Source organism: Lepisosteus oculatus, chromosome 4, assembly GCF_040954835.1.
Source record: "Lepisosteus oculatus isolate fLepOcu1 chromosome 4, fLepOcu1.hap2, whole genome shotgun sequence".
Lineage (NCBI taxonomy): Eukaryota > Metazoa > Chordata > Actinopteri > Semionotiformes > Lepisosteidae > Lepisosteus > Lepisosteus oculatus.
This window is the reverse complement of record NC_090699.1, coordinates 61,545,220-61,563,319: the sequence shown is the minus strand read 5'-3', so window position 1 is coordinate 61,563,319 and position 18,100 is coordinate 61,545,220. Positions and strand designations below refer to the sequence as shown.

General features: G+C 38.9%; 1 protein-coding gene across 2 annotated transcripts in view; it reads right to left on the bottom strand.

The window, feature by feature from the left end:
• The window catches only part of iars1 (isoleucyl-tRNA synthetase 1), a 60,719-nt gene that overhangs the window by 29,802 nt on the left and 12,817 nt on the right, over positions 1-18,100 (bottom strand). For both annotated transcript variants that reach the window (XM_015348263.2, XM_006631013.3), the window contains 7 exons: positions 15,656-15,743; positions 13,857-13,917; positions 13,070-13,165; positions 11,442-11,564; positions 9,473-9,564; positions 5,940-6,038; positions 401-527 (listed from right to left, as the gene is read on the bottom strand). In XM_015348263.2, the coding sequence (XP_015203749.1) occupies positions 401-527; positions 5,940-6,038; positions 9,473-9,564; positions 11,442-11,564; positions 13,070-13,165; positions 13,857-13,917; positions 15,656-15,743 (686 nt within the window). The remainder of the gene's footprint in view (positions 1-400; positions 528-5,939; positions 6,039-9,472; positions 9,565-11,441; positions 11,565-13,069; positions 13,166-13,856; positions 13,918-15,655; positions 15,744-18,100) is intronic.

Below are 18,100 nucleotides of genomic sequence, written 5' to 3'. Positions count from 1 at the left end.
TTAACATAGCAGGAATAAAGATGGGAATTGGTGTTCAAAAAATTAACATAACTTAGCAAACTGGTTTCAAGGGACTCTGTCAATGAAAACTACTGAAAATCAAATTCCCAAAGCTTTCCCTATAACGCAGTGTGCTCTTTAAAATGATTTTCTGCTTATTAGATGAATCCAATCCATAAGGATCATTTACTTGTAAAATACTGTGAAAAAACTACTGCTCTACTTTATATCACTTTAAAGTAAACTTTTTCAGTCAGCCGAATAAGCAAATAAACCATAATACCATTCTAACAAATACTTGATATTTTACAATATTCTATAAAAAGTTTAAATGAGTTTAAAAATGTCAACAAATTTTCTTTATCAAAAGGCATTTTAACAAGGCTGCATCTCAACTGACCTCTTCAAAGTCATCGCTGACCCACAAAGGAATTGGGGTTCCCCAATATCGGTTTCTGGAAATTGCCCAATCACGTGCTTCCTTCAACCAGTTACCAAACCGCTTTTCCCTCACGAACTCGGGAACCCTGAAATCAAGTGCACAGAAAAAGAAAGAACATAGTTAGTCTTCCAGAGTGGTGAGGGGCTACAAGTTTAGGAACTCGAGTTCCACTCACTGAGATGAAAAAAACTTCAAACATGGTTCTGGCAGGAATGCAGTGTTATGCAAGAAAGCTTATGTAATATTCTTTTATTACACCACACATCTGTTCAGGAAAATAGTGATGGGTCAGCCTCTTGAATCAAGAACACAGAGTGGATAGCCAGGAGCACTTACCCACATGAGTCTTGCATTCATTAAACAGATCAGCTTCAAACATGGAAGTAAATTAAACTGTAAGGTCTTTCCATACCTACACTGCAATAAAGCTAAACTCTTTATTAGCTTATTTTACAGTTAACTTGCATTTTCTATATAAAATATAAACGCTGTTACATAAACTACAAATAGCCATCTTATACACATACGGTGGCTATGCACCTACAAAAGCAATGAGATCTAAACTCACAGCTGAAATTTCAGGATTTGCATGCTCAACCACAAATGCAGAAAAATACAATCTCAGTGACAGTGCCGTTTCTCACTTGAATGAGTGTTTGTGCCAAGACAGTATCGGGGCGCAAAAATAAAACCAGTACTATTAGTTGTGATTATGTGATCATTTAATAATATGGTTCACATCAAAGCAAAACTGTACAGGCTGAGCCAAAGTCAAAACCTTTGCAATTTCAGGAAAGCAGACTCTGAAGGAATGAGAAAGAGAGAAATAGAAGGGGACAGGGTAGATATACAATAAGTGGAAGATGGATGGTAACAGTTTAAAGAACTTCAGCGAGAAGCAAAGAAATTTATCCCAAGAGTTAACAAAAGCTAAACAACAGTTTCCCAAATGGCTCAACATATCTATTTGGAAAATTATATGGGAAAAGAAAGCACTTTTCAAAACAATTAAACATAACAGGAACCAGTTGAAAGTACAAAGAACTCATATTAAAAGGGACATCAGAAAGTCAAGGAGAGGAAGGAAATATTGCGATCAGAATTTCAACAGCAAAAGAATCATCCAGGATGAAGCACAATTTACCTGGGATAACAATGGAAAAGTGTGAAGTGTTGAATGGAAAAGGCAGATGTACTAAGCAAGTATTTCACTCTGGTGTTCCACTAAAAGTCTAGAACGCATCTCGGGCAGCAGAAAAAAACATGATAAAATAGTTTTAGCATAGATAAGGCAGAAGTGTTTCAGATCAGCTATTGAGCTCTCTGGATCAAACAAATTATTCAAACGCTATTGACACAACTCTTCCAACAGTCCCTTAAGACCATCTCGGTTTAGCAGGACCTACATGTTTATACACTTATTCTTGTTTGTGCCAAAATTACTCCTTTCTAAAGCAACTTTCCAAAATTTAAGTATTACTTCTTCAGATTTTTGTGTTTATGTCTGCACATAAAATAAAGAAGCAATAATTGTTGATCTTATCTAGCCATTTATAACTTGGACCCATATTTATCCAATTTTTTTAAACAAAATATATTTTTCATACTACTTCTTCCACTTGGCACATATTAACATTTAATACAATATTTTGTGTTGAGTGCATATAATTTGTGTTAATAAAAGTCTGATGGTAAAAGACAAGGTTCTATGAGTATAAGGCAGGCTCTGACTGAAGTCTACATTCACTAGATTAATGCCATTTTCAAATAGGTCCACCAAAGAAATAAATCTATATCAGTTCAGTCACAGTTTCAAAAACACACTTCTAACCTGTGCTCAATGGCAGGTGACACATCAAATCAGAAGCCACCTTCTTCGCATTTGTTTAATAAGGTCAGGAATCTCCTTCACACCATAAATCACTTTTTGAAAAGTGCAGTTTATGTATTGAATTAATCAATGACATGCCGTTCGCTAGTACCAATACACGTTCGCTTCTATTCAACAGCTCCGTAAATGACATGCAGGCATTGTGTTGTACTTTCCATTTGGAATCACCAATGGAATTATTTTTAATATTCTAGCTTCAGATGTGTCACCTGTCAATCTGCCTCAATGCATTAGCAGATACTGTAGGCATGCTCAGCCCTCATCCCCTGTGTCGGAAATGTGCACTCTTCACAGTGCACTGTTCAGCCATTCACCTGCTCACAATGTAAATCTACATGCCGTCCATGTTCACTAGAGGACAGATCTTACTGCCAACATGGCAAACCACAGGCCAAGTCTATATCACATCCAGGCAAGCCACAATGATCACCATACCTCTGAGTCAAACAAGTTGCATCTAGACCAGTGGTTAAGAACACAAGAACAGTTTCTAACTAGAGGAGGCCAATCGGATGAGCTAGCACGTTTGGTAGTGAGGTGCCAATTAATCCACAGATCTCATCCAACTACTTCTTGAAAGAAGCCAAAACATCGGCTTCGCTAATGCAGCTGGGCCGCTTTTCCCCATTTTGCCTTGTGTTCTCGGTTCTAAAATGCACATTCAAATCAGGTGCCATGTGTGTGCGCTGGCTCATGTTGTACCGTTCATTTCGATTGAAGGGTGTCGGCCTGCTGCCATGCAGGGGCGCAGAAACCCCAAGGAGTTCCCAAAGGGACATCCCACCCAAAACCTATAGTGTAATATCAAAGGGGGGCTTGTTTACCAGAACAGAATGACTAACATGTTAGGAAGTATTATAACTGTTATGTTTTAGTTTGAGGATAGGTTTAAAAAGAGAATATTTACTGGGAGAAAATTCTTGAACAAGAGCTCCAAGCCATAAAAGAGAAAGAAGGACTAACCTGCACTATATAACCCCACTTGCGCTCATGCCTTTAGGATTGATATATTCTATCTGTTCATCCATGGTCAGAAAACTGCTTACTCCTGCTAGAGGAGGTGGCAATCTCAGAAGCATAAGGCACAAAGGTGGACTACACCCCGGACTTTGTGCCAAAACATCGCAGGACAATTCCTATTAACTTAATCAGTATATTCTTCCAGAGGAAAGCAGAGAATGTTCATGCACCCTCTTCTTCTTGAAACGCACCTGTTCGTGTGAAGCCAGATATGTAGAACATTTTAATAAGCGTTCAGAACTATTCCCTTAAATAATCAGAGCCCTGCTGCACATAATTTTAGTAATTATCTGCAAGTTTCCTCATATTAAATTTGACATCTACGAGCTGGAAATTATTGCCTTTTTCCCCTCTATTTCTTGCCATTTCTCTCACTAAAAATAAAACACAAAGCCTCCTTTAATAAGTTGGACTGCAAAGGTTAGAGCTACCTCCAAGGCATTTTGCTTATATTTTTTTCTATTTTCCTCAGATTCCTTTTTTTTTTTGGAACACAATAGTGCCCCAAGAGACCGGCACAGTACAAATCACAGCGAGGTTCCACCAGGCCAGCAATGAGTTCATCAATTCCCATTTGTGAAGAAGGCATTTCTATTTAAGCAACCAATATATCAATTTAATGATTTGTCTTTCCACACTATATTTAGATTTTACAGTTTATTTTGCTGTCACGTGCTAAATGTGTTTGGATATTTCATATATATATATATGTGTTTTCATAATAAGTGAAAGCTGTGATCGAACTGTTCTAAAGCTGTGTTGCCCGACAGCTCAAAGAATAAATCCAAGACAATCTTTATCTTCAGGATCCTGGTTCAATTAAAAGTGAGTCACAGTAGTTAATCTGTTTATCCATTTCATAGGAGGAAAAATGAAGTGACAAAACAAAACCCTCAATTCAAAGCCTCAGTGTGTCTGACATAAAGGCTAAAGATTCTCCTTTTTCATTCTTGCTTCCAGCTTAATTGTCGCCTCCCAGCAAAACCTACATTTCCATTTGATGATTGGTTTTCACAAGCTATAGATTTCCTACTAGAAAAAATGCCCTGCAGTGCCAGACAGTAATGTATGGGGAGCACAAAGTAAAAACTGCTGTTGCCAAGAAAATTTCTATTAATATGCTATTGCTTTATGCTACATATAAAATACTAAAAAGGCAATTAACAAGTAATGTTCCTCAACACCCTCGCAGGACCACCCACTTGGTACATAAGATGTTTAGCAATCATCTGAAATTTCTAAAAGCTGAAAACTGGCCCACAAGATTTAATGGGGGGTAATCTAAGAATAAATTAGCTTAGTTACAGAGTTTCATTAAACTGTAGCTGCCTGGGATTCAAGATACAGTAGCAGTCAATCATTAACACTATACAAATCACTACAGCACTTTTAAAGTAATAAAAAGTACACTATTAAGACCTAAGTGTAAAATGCCTGCTTCAATCACATTCAAACAAGAAAAAGCTGATTAAATGAGAGACTAATATGGAGCACCAAGGTAACATGCCCAATCTGAGACAAGTCTATCTGGGGATTCATTCAAACATCCTCTAAGTAAAGCTTACACAAAAGGCTTCTTAGCTTTGTTGCATCCGAAAGTGTAATAGACACACACCTCATTTCTCCTGGATCACTCAGGACCCTCAGGGGACAAGTCTGAACGAAGCCCGAGTACATCTATACACTGCACCGAGCTGGGGACTAACTTGCACAACACACTGTGATGAAAACAGACTATACATAAGATTAACACACAGTATGGCACAGCACTAAATCAAGAGCTAGAGGTATAAATAACTGAACCTGCTCAAACAAAAGAATATGAGATAAAAAATCATTTAAACAATCACTTACATTTTCAAATATTTGAAAATAAAAACCCCGTTATTAAGATTAATTTCTTGTAGCTCCTCTATAACAACAGGAAGCTGTCTTTGAAAAACATTTATGCCAGAAACGCATCCCACTGTACACAAGTCAAAAATGTGCAAAACAAAGTTAGCACACCTCTTATGCTTGTAAATGACATGTAAGCCCCCATCCCCCGTTTCAAGACCCAACCAATTATTCTGCGAAGAAACTCTGAATCCCTATAAAAGCATCATGTCTGCAAAACTGTGCACTATGCTGACAGCAATCACGTCTGTGTTCCTAACGCTTACTTTCCACCTACGCTATCCTGAAAAGTTATGATTTATAAATGGATTACATCGAGTGGGAGTGACTCAACCATTTATGCCTGAGATTCGGAACCAAAAAATGTGTATAATAAAATAATAAAGAGCATGTGCGCTATATAAATCCGTGTGGATTTATGGATTATTTTAGGATAGGACTCTCTGTCCCTGGATTCTGCAGGATGGGGAGACTGAAATAGCGAAGGTTCAATCGGTCACCTCTAACCCCACCACAACTGGCTGCGAATCCTTGTTCTGCAGTGAAGCAGTGAGGGCCTGACAAGACAAAGAGATCAGACCGCACTACTCCATCATCATGAGGACTGTTAGTTTTGCGAGATGAACCATTTCAGGAGAAGGCAAGGAAAGAAAAGAGACAGACAACAGGGAGAGAGAAGACATGCTTTACCAGTAGCACTGGCTGTTGTTCTCCAGCAGCTTATCCACCATGTGCTCCACTCCCACGAACCAGCTTGGTACCGCTTTGTAAATAAGCGGGGTGTCTGATCTGTTAATCCAAAAAAAAAAACAACAAAATAAACGAAGGAAATGCTGCAATGTGAAAATAGTGGAATTTATAACAGCACACAAAATCCTACTGATTATGAAAGGATTTAACATGAAAATCTTAAGCACGCAAAGTGTTGATACCCATGGTCATGAAGACAGCTGTGCACATAGTATACCACATACTCTCCAATGTCTTCACCCAAACAAGTTTTTTTTAAAGAAAAATAAATTCACTGCAACTGCTAAAGCAAAGAACATTACTGTTGATATTATGAGCTCAATTGGAAATGCATATCTTCACGGTAATGCATTCCTTACTTATGCTGTGAATACCTACATTTTACTCAATTTTCTCTTATGAAAATCCAATCTAATTTGGACAAATTAAACTAAACACAGACAAGATTTTTTTATAATTAAATCTCAGCTATTGATGAGAGTGTAGCTACTGCTTTGCATACAAAGTAAGTTCCTTTACATAAGACTAACTCAAGTCTGGATGTTCTCTTGAAACTATTTCATCTTACTGGCTTTTTATGATTTAAGTGTAGTGTAGTGCCCAAGTTTATGTACCATTCACAGCATTCCCATATTAAAAGCAAAAATAAATAAAAACACCAACTCTGCCTCAGAGAAGTCCTAGCAATTCATCACAGAAGTAATAAGTGAAAGGTAATTTTCAAATGCTCAAAGGGCAATCCCAGGACAGCTCTAGTGATGTCACATTTCAAGGAGAATTAAAGGTTATGCCTCTTCTAGAGGAAACAGGGATTTTTTCAAGCCAGCTAAGATCTGGACTAGTTTCAAGTCCTTCATCCAGCAGTATTGAAAAGAAATGTCAGGGCATCAACATTCATTTGTCTAAAACCAGCACTAAACGTCATTAATCTGGTGTCATCAGTGCCATCTGCTGGCAGACTGAGGCTTTCACACTGAAATACTGCACTGAAAGCCTACGGCTTGGAGCTTCATTCCATGATGCTCAAATAAAGTAAAAATCCAGAATGTTTTTTTGTATATGCTTCCAACAGTCCAGAAGACACTGTTGAAAAGGATAGGAAAATGTAGCTCATTGCCAACAGGAAGAGAAACTGCTTGGGCTAATTTCCAGCTGCAGCTGTTTTCAACCTGTGTACAATTTCAGAATAAGTGAAAGCAAACAAAGGCCTCAATTAAAAAAAAATGCAATGAATACTAACAGTTTAAACTTTCTGCGGCTGTCTAATCACTACATTGACATTTAGGAGTAAACTAACGGAAGTAACCAACTATGTGCAGACCTGCCAATTCTTCCCCAAACTAACAAATTCAAATGCAAAAGCCATTACAAACAACTGTTCCGGAACAGTCAACGGTAAAGCATGTATTTTGAACCCCAAATTAAAAGAAGTTGCTTTGGACATTCGTACATACACGCACAAGGGCAGACAGACACAAACTTGAAAAACACAGAAAAACTGAAAACTGCCCAAAAAGTCTAAGAATTCCGAGTTGCACATTCAGCCAGTCTACAGTTGGTTCTTTTCTATTAAAAATCATATTAAACACGTCATCGGTATCTTCCAGCGCAAATTCCTTAAACCAAACTGGAACGAACACTCTGATAATCAAATTATTTCAATTTGAGCCAAAGGACTCAAAAGGAAGACGGCATTCATTGTCCTGCTTATTAAAAAGCCACAGACCCAACAAAATAACATGTTTTCCAGGAGAAGGAACAAAAGGCTTGAAACACACTCGGCTAAGAGTAATTTCAGATCTGACCAACCAGAAAAAAAAAGGAGAAAGCACCAAATTTGCAAGTTGTACATAAAAACAAATGGCTCCTGGGGACAGTAATCATCTGACGACAGATTCTTCTACATGACAAAGTAACAGAAAAGGCTAAGAAAGGCTGTATGAACTGTAAAACTAGAAAATAAGGCAGCATGATATACATTAAAAAAGAAGGAATATAAGATACATGTTTAGAGTGTTTCAATGAGCCTATGTATTTTAGGATCATCCAGTCACAATGACCTTCCTATACCTATACCTAAGTGATGGAAAAAACTGCCAACAAAACTGACCAAACAGTCAGTCTGAATCATTTCTTAAACCTTCTCATCAGCAGTTTGTGCTGGACGAGCAAGACGCCACAACCTTTCAGATTTAGTCTTTTGACCCAGGCGAGTGCTGAGGGAGCAGAAAAGATATTGACATGATATGCAAACAAGTGACAGGGATGAAAAGCAGTCTTGTGTCAGCTCGTGTTTCCCCCCCCCGACTTTACATTGCCAATACTGCATTGAATTTTCGAGGTCAGAAAGTAATGGGACTCCAGGGACATTCGGTGTCTACTGGAGGAAGCAATATCCTCTATTCACATGAAGTAAATAAAGAGTGCTCTCCTGAGATACGGCGAAACATTTAAATCACGGCAGTAACAGAAAGGTTACCTCACCTTCCCCAACTTCTGTCATTCCATTGATTTCCCACTCACCATCACACACAGGGATTATGTTCAGAACGTGCCTAATGTACGGCACAATCAGGCAAAAAGGGGGATTCAATTTAACTCTTTAACTTTTTTTTTTAATTACGGATTGCCAATTACTTTTTTTTATACACACTCAACACTGCAAAGGTGATGCAGGCTCCACCGAGCCTTATAGGAGAGGTAGAACCAGGTGGAAAGTGTGCCGTGTCTCTCTTGTGAGAGCCCAGATGGTCACAAGAGTCACTGTTTCACCAGGAGCTGAGGAGACGTGGTGGCCCCCTATTTGGGGAATCTCGGTCACAATCACCTACCAACACTCAATCGAGCCATGTCTTGAGGGGCTTTTGAGCAAATGCCTTTAGAGACTCCCTTTTCAACATGAGCAACTTGTGATTCCCACGCTATACCCACATAAAGACCCAGTTCTAATCATATTTCTGTGACTAAACACCATTTATCCCGTGCACTTTAAAGAACATTTGAAAAAAAATCAGAACATGAAGACCTAAGACTGTAAAGCAGGTTTAAGTCAGGGGTGCAGGTACAAGGCCAACAGGACAAGGTGGTCATTTTTTTAAAATGACCGGAGATGCTTACAGCAGACGAAGTGCCTCATTTAAACTGGAAAGACCAGAACGACAAGCTATGAACACGTTTCAAAGAGGCAGATTTTACTGAAGGGCACAGTCTTTAATTTGATTTTTTTTTCCCCCCAATTCAGATTCATAAATACAACCAAGCCCTGGTTCATAGGATACTGCTCTCCCAGCTTTGATTTCACATCAATAAACCACAAAAGACCTTGAATCAGAATGTTTATTCCTGTCAATGCAGTGAACCCAAACATGACTAAAACCAGTTAAGAATAAATAACATCAAGCATGCATATTTTCACTATTGATGTAGACATTACAATCCTAATAGGGAGGTCAAGAAGTTTGCTTAACACTTACCTCCAGCAGAATGGATAGTTGTGCTTGAATGTGCTGGCATTCACCAAACGGCCCTTTTCTTTCAACAATTTGATAATGTGTTTGTCTGCATCCTACAGAGAACAAATGAAAAGCTTTTTTTAAAGTTATGAACAGGCACAATCGGAAATTTTACCTAATTTTGCCATGTTTGATGTGACGTCCGTGTCATCAAAGTGACAGAGAATTACATGAAAAACAGTTGCCTCAGCTGGATGTTTTGAGAAATCATTTCCATTCAGATAGAAAGCAGAGGGGAAAGGGATCACTGATGCAGTACAATGGCAAAATGTGTCACTGGAGCATGAGGAAGAGTGTGGAGCGTGGGTGATCTGGAAGGACACACGTTTGAGGAAGAGCACAGAGAGAGGCTGTTCTAAAAGGGCTGGAGCACGAGGAAGAGCTGAAATGAGGCAGCTCCCATGTTTTGATGAAATTTTTCGTGTCTTTGTGTAGATCTTACGGTGGGACAATAATAAATATGTATTATCTCAAACACTTGGATGTATTTGACAAAACAAAAACACCAGAAATATGACAAGTGATATTATATCCTGAGACCCTGCCAGCCAGCTTCCATCCATTCTATTCTCTATGTCTTTTGATATATCCTGCGCAGAAAAACATGAAATTGTGCCATTCTTATTGCAACTGTAGGCAACTGTAGGCTGCCGAGTCTGCTAGCTGGACCATATTTCCTGTTTGAGCTGATTCTTTGCACATGGCACAAAAAAGCATAAGATCTGGTCTTTTGTTGAAACAGTGAAAGAACTATGCTTGTTAATGGTAACCTAGAAAAGAATTAACAGGTTGCTTTAGTTACTCTGTACTATGATTCTGCTGTCTTTCAAAGCAAATCTGAATGAGCAGCAGACAAGGTCTGCTCTAATTTGTCTTCTGCATACATGATTTCTATTACTCCTTTTAATGAACAGGCCTGAAAAAGTCAGGTTACCTTTGACTTGAAGGTGGTGCCAAGGCAACAAATAACTTACGCTTAAAGCACTGAACATGTAGTCTCTAAGGGCAAATGATGTAAGTGTTTTACCGCTGTTTTCACAGTGTGAAGCATGCCTTGTACGATTGCTGCAGAGTTCCATTAGTGAAAAAGAAACACCCACCGTTTGAGATACCTTATAAACGAAGCTTTCACAAAATGTTGGCAATTAAGACTCTCAAAGAAAAAAAACATCAAGAAATAACTGCAATTATTTCAATACAGAACAATACCGCAAAAACCTAATTATCCCAGCATCTTAAGATACACAGAGTGAACGTTAAAACTGGAGCAACCTCAGAATAAATTAAAATATTATAACCGGGTAAAGATTAACAAAGCAATCATAAAGTGCATGCACCTGGACTTATTTTATATTTCTATTGTCAGGATGTATAAGATGGTTTTGAACAAAGTTTCCAACTGCGCCTAGCAATAGAAAATGTTACATAATACAAATATGCTCAATGTACCGAAGTCGGTACCACACTTGTCACTTCCTGTTATGGACTGATAGCATATATAGAGTGTCCCACTGGAAGCTGTTTAATGTGTTTTCTGCATCCTGGGAGCTCCATGCTGCCTCAGGCTGACAGCAACAGGAACACTACCAAATTCACCCTACTGCTGTGATGAGAGCCCCTGGCTCAGCTTCCCATTAAAACAGCAGCTTTTCCTCGAAGATGCTCACATGGGACTGCAGCAGAGTGTTATGTTTCAGCAAAAATGCATGGCTACATGCTGTGAGGTAACAATGTCTGTGCAATAGCATAAACATTGAAGAACTTCAAACAGCAACAATGCTTTTTCTTTTCATTTATACTCAGCATATTGAACAGCTTAGTTTGTGGCAGATTTTAGTGAAAAAAATCAGGGTAAAAACATTACACTTTACAGTTCTGTAAGGCAGTTTTGTGATGGATGTGCAAGTTTAAAATCATGTCATGAACCTACCTTCACATACTGTCCAGCAAACTCTTTCACTTCGGCAGTAAAACAGCCTGATGCATCAACCGGACAGACTGGGGTAGAATCTTTTTGGATTATTTTGTAATCCATGCAAACTCTGTAGTCATCCTGTGGTGACAAAGTAGCAGTCACAAAACCCTGCTCAAGCCATTCAGTCAGTAATTCCAAACAAGAAACGCAAATGCAACAGTTATCTAAAAATCAAACTCCATTTCCTTTGATTTCAGGCTTCTCCTCCTTTTTAAATCTTGATCAAAGAAACTAATTTATGTTAGTTGGTTAGAGTTCTTTGAGCAATCACTTCTGAGTTAAATTTAAAGGATGTGGTTTATTTAAGTTTTACCCTTGCCCATAAATTACAGTTGCCTTTCTCATTTGTCTCGTAAAAAAGGGCTATTATTATTTTCTCTATTGAAGTCTTTTCCATTTTTTTTGGCCTAACTTAATGAGTTCTCTACCTTACCTGTAGGAAAATAGAAAAAATCTCCAGTGTGCCAACGTTAGTATATAGATCTTAGAAAACTTCACCTTCTCAAGGAAATGAAATGTCTACTTTTTATAGATTATATCCTTGTGGTAACCATAAAAAAGGCGCCTCTTATAAATCTTTTCAATTGTATATGAAAAATAGCAAAACCTATATACAGCTCATGTTTTATCAGTACAAGATCTAACAAGATTTAATAAATGGACAACAGTTTGTAACCTGTATGGTCTATAAAAAAGGTACCTGACCATATACTGCAATACTCAGACTTCTATCAAACTCAAGCCTTGTTGACATCCTTTCTACTGACTCCCTCAAGTCTTTTGTAACTGAAAAGAAATACAGCACTATGGGTTCTCTCTCTTCTTTGGCAGACACATCAAAATATCACAGCTTCTAGGCACATAGGTGAAGATAATTCAGCTGTGTAGGAGGACACATTTCTCCTTCAGAAATGTAGGACAGGATTTTAATAGGATCCATCAAGAGACACAAAAATCTATAATGCAATCAAAGCCTCTCTTGGGTAAGTGTGGTCGCCCACACAACAAAATTATAGCTGCTCTTGTGAGCATATTCCTCTCCATGGCTCTGTACCTTTGTACAAAAATGATAGGACATCCAGCAGTACCACTGCCCTGTAATACTGGGGTTAATGACTTGTGCTGTTGCTTCTGTCATATGCCCTGTATGATGCCATGTGCCACAGTTGGGGTAGCAGCACTGAAGAGAGACACCAGACACCAGACAGGCTCACTGAGTGGTTTGGCACTGGCACTTGGTGTGCAAGAGGAAAAGAGGTAAAAGCCTGAGAAAATCAGGGCATTAAACTACACCCCTCCCCCTTGTCAGTGGTTTTGTGGTTGTGTATCTTTGGAACTATAAAATCAACCTCAATTGCCCTCTGTTAAGGCACAGACCTAAAAACTATTATTTTCACATACTTTGTACCATATGGAGCAGTACAATGTTTACAAATTTGACTTCAGAAATTCAGCTAACATGGATTTTGCTATAAGAATTCTGTAACTGACAATAAGTAACCCATACAGGGCATACTTTATTTAACCCTGGAACTGAAGAAACATACACGCTTAGGCAGGAAGAGTAGAAGACTTTTACTTACAGCCCCAAAATAAGGAGCCTGATGAACAACACCTGTACCTTCTTCTTCTTTGACATAGTTATCCAACACCACACTGAAGGCACCATTGTCTCTGCACTAAGAAGAGAAAATGATCAATTAAACATGAATACATTCTATAAATATGAGTTGTAGTCTCTGTTTACCATTTTGGACAAGGTTTCTCCTTGCTCACACCTAGTACTCTTGTTAAATAACTCCAGCCTTGGTCTTTCAGAGCAGCAGAAACAGATCTTGTTGTAATCAGGTCACACCAAAGTTAAAACTATACTGGCACTCTGTTAGGAAATACTAAATTCTCTTCACTGACATCACTGGAACCTTTCAGCATTATTTTTATGGGACTTTTCAAAATTCACGGTTATGGGTTTAAGACTACCGATTACTGGGATACTATGGTGTGAACCTTGGAGATCGTGTGTGGTGAGGGAAATGGTTCTCTTTGGTGCTGTGGGGGTTATGTTCTGAAATATCTGAAATCAGTAAATTGCTAACCAAGAACATGCCATTATTATCGAAAAGTGACTAAAAATAATAGTTAGCCTCGACCTTGTTTACGGGCCAAATGAGGCAAATTCTTAGTTTCACACTTATCAGACCTGATGACTTTCACAGGTGACTGCCAAGCGAGACCGATGCAAAACCTTTTTCTGGAGGAAACTTTCTGATCTTCCTTTACCGATTGACTGAGTCTTAATAATTTCTGTATTTTCTGTATATCAGATCACTATGAAACACACAGAAAGACACCTGCCATGGGTATACGCACCTTTATAAAATAGTCAAAGAGTGGTTTGTACTTTTTGCCTTTCAAGGCCTTGCCAGGGAACCTGTAACAACATACACACACATTTTAACAAGGTCACAGCCTTGAGTTTTACTGTACTGCATTAGAAAATATGAACTGAAAAATGTGCCCCCCCATTCTGGATAAGGTATCCAGAAATCTACCTCATTCCAGCACTGTGCCTGGTGAACATTCATTGCAATGGGACATTAACATGTTGCCCACACATCTCTCCAGAGCTACAGCCAAGTCACTGGGCTGTGTAATGCGTTCTGTCTCACGTCATTCTCTTATAATGCAGATTTGATAACTTGGTTACTTTGCTGCTCATGCTCTGTTTATTCACCGATACGAACCATTTTCACTCCTAAAGACACATATTTCAGCATGACGGAAGGAAAATTATGGTTGTTTATTACAAAAGTTCTGAATATGCAAAACAAATTGGTTTGAATTTCCAACTATTACAGCTGAAATAAACAGCTGAAATTACAGCTGAAATAAACAAAAACTAAAAACCGGTTGAATTTATGAGATTTGGTTATAAATTAAAAACATCTATATAACACAACATTTTCTTTAAGTTTTACTTTCATGCCATAATAAAGAATAAGGTGACAATGCTAAGCACCTCGCAAAATACTGAATATTGCAACGGGGTATTTTTAAAGCAAACGAGGAATTCAAGTGATGCAAAATAATAACATCACTCCAATAAACAGCAGCGCTTATGTCTGTCACAAATGTACATTAGCGCTAAGGCAAAGCTACAAATTGGTTAATTACCAAGCTGAAATGTAATCCATCCATTAGTTTACCCAGGGTCAAACAACTTATTTCCATTTTTTTTAAATGGACGTCAGAAGCAAGTATGGTATAAACATTTCTAATTGTCAAAGTAATTATATCCATCCTTCTTCCAAAGCAATGTCACCTTCTTCACTCCCATACAGACTGTGTGCAGGTTTGGCCAGTACACTACTGAAAAGATACTGCTGCTGGGGAACCCGTCTAGGTGCATATTCATGCGGTTAAGGGAATGTCCTCGATTGACAGGCTGAAAGAACTGAACCCTTTCAGTCTTGAACAGAGAAGGCTATAAGGCCAACCAGCGAAATGCAGAAACCTAAGGACACAAGTGCGACTATGTGGAAATATATTTAAAACAAGGTTTTGGGGGCTATGGAACAAGATACCCAGCAAGAGGACATGGGGAGAGAACCACAGGAAGTGCTTTGTGTATATGAGTCCATTAAGGTGCTGCCTGGTTTGTGGGCTAGGCACCACAGATAAGGCATGACTTACATCTCGGCAGAGGCTCCGACTGCAACTGGCTTTGACCTGCACTGAGCAGGTCGAACCCGGTCCGTATAACGCATGATTTTAAACCCCTGCAATAAAGGCTTGGAACCTGCCAAAGTCTCACCCAGCAGACACAGAGCACGAGTCGGGACCGCACCCCCGGACGGCACATCAGTCCCGGTCACGTTTTTGGAAGGGTGAAGCAAAGCCAAGCACTGAGAGGAAACTCAAGAAAATGGGGAGAACATGTACCTCCACCCAGAATGGGAGCCATTACCCCAGTGCCAGCCACCACACTGCCAGGACAAAGACAGGACGTTTAATATGGTGATACCGAACTCCACAGTAACACAATAACTAGTCAATTTTCTGTTTATCCTCCTTTAAACAGCTGGCCTAGTTCACAATCCACAGAAAAAAAAATATTTCTCCCCAAGTACAAGACCTCGAGGGTTTTTAAGAAGACTACACGCACTCACTTCTCGAGAACGGTGTATTCACTCTCAGACTTGTAATGCGCTCCTAGCCTGGCTTCCATCATGATGTAAGCCTTTTCAGTAGCGTGATCTGAAATTTAAAAAAAAAATTAAAAGATTAGGCCAATTGAAATCATTACAAAACAGTGCAATTGCCAGAGGAAGATAAGGTAAGAATTATACAACCCAAAGAACGCCATCTGTTCAAAACCTTGGACATTCAGGACAATCTTGCATTTAGACAGCAGGCAGTTTGCCAATTGTTTCTTTATAATGAGCCCATTAGTTATCCCAGGCAGTTCAATCTTTTATTTGGCTAACCTCCTATATCCGATCATAAAGCATTTTTTTTCTTCCTAAACAAAAGTAAAACTTAATGCCCAACAACAGAAGGAAGATGACATTTATCTGGGCACGATGTTTATATGCAGCATCACAGAAAAGGGGAACTTTTTCTTTACAATTGACTAATATACAAAAATAGCTAGAAGCATTGCTTGTGCCACTTAAAACATGAGGGGGCATATTCAACAGAACTAAATTAAGGAGCAGGGGATAAAAATAAGCCCACATGTGAATCATAATTCCAATAATATTTCTTTAACAGTAAGGTAGTGTAAATATAGATTTTGACTTCCTCGCATTCTGCAGATACATTACTTTAATGCTTTGACTGCCAAGTGATGTGCACTGATAGGAGCAATGCACAACACTAGCACAATCTGCATTTGTATTCTGGTTCTCTCTCCCTGCAGTATGCCAGTCCGGGGATAGAGACTGTACAGCTTAACAGCCCCACCTACTGGTAAATACAGATCATGTCACTAATAAAACCAGGTCAACAACGGAGCCTCAGCTCTCAGGGAGAAAGATACTCACAATACCACCTTGACTTGGGTGTCATGTTATACTGGCCTTTTGTAGTGACTGTTTTGAACAATCTCCTTTTCTCTCCTAAAACTACTGCCTTACTTGTGGTTAATTATTGTACAATTGTGGCAAATGCTGTACATGTTAGATTGGATATTTAAAATGGTTGCCATTCAATCATTCACAAGCCAGGTACAGATGCATTATTTTATGCTTTCATTGTATTCTATAAATAAAAACGGTGTTTCTTAGCCAATTTACTCTGTAGAATAAAGCTGGTTTGCCCACTGTCAAAATGGATCTAGCGTGTCACCTGTCTCCCCAGATTGTACAAGTAAACACACAACTGAAAGGATAAAATTAAGTACCGAAAATTATTTAAAGATTCATTCATAGATGCATACATACAGGCTACTGAGAGTGCATTTCACTCGCAGGACTTTAAATAGTTTTATTCTGCCATGTTTCTGCAAAAATTAATGACTCTTAATTATCTCAAAGTAACACATGCAACAACATCCCTAAAATAATTTCTACAATAATTAGTGCAATTCCAATATACTTAAAACCTTATGCTTCTCACGTGTTTCCTGACTGTTAGGGATCTGCAAGTATTTCCTTTGTATCCATAATTCCAAGTCACCTATGGTGGAATATCGTAGCATGCCACTGTGCCCACTGTACGAGCACAAGGGAATAAAAAAAAAGGCTGAAATTGCTCTCTACTGCCACCTGCTGCCAGCCCCCCCACCCATTAACAAGCTGTGAGCTCCATGGTGCATTACAGGAAATACAGCTCTTCACAGGAGCAGAGCATCCGTCCCTGAAGGTCACAGGCGCACTGTAAGTGCCAGCGAGGAGGTGGATCACTGTGGAGCAGCCAGCCTAGGACACCTTAGGCTACTCACGCACCACCCAGTTAATTAAATCAATCATGTCTGTAAGACAGGACTCAACTTCCACTTGAGCACCTTTACAACTTAAGACTGTTTCATAACTCCCTGTTAGGCTAATCAAATGCCTCCTTTCTCAGTGAAAGGCCCAAGCCGCCCGAGGCTAGCCAGGTTGGAGTCAGATTGCTTGAGTTGCTTTTACAATTGAAAAACAAGCCACCCAATGTCACATAACCATGTAGGTGGGGGAGACAGTGCCCGGCCAACTAAACCCAAAAATAGTGTACATAAAGCCTCTGAATCTGCTTGTTTCTGGTAGTTCAGAGTGTTGGAGCATTTCTCATTATTGTTCCATATTAATTATCTCATCATTCCTCATCTGTTGTTGTTGTTGTTCTGAACAACAATTGTGCAGTTTTGTATATATGTTTTTTTTGATGGTAGATCTGCTTTTCAAACAGATGATAATTCAAAAATGACTCATTCAAAGTAGACTTCTGACTGATGCTGCATCATCTCGATCTAGACTGACATTTATTTGCTGACTTGACTTGTTGCAGTAAAACTGCAGAACAAAATAACCTAAAGTGAAGCATCATTTTCTGCGCCTCTGTAAAAATATTCACAGAACATTCATCTTACAATACAGATGTATTACATGCTCAGAGTAAATGATTACTCGTGT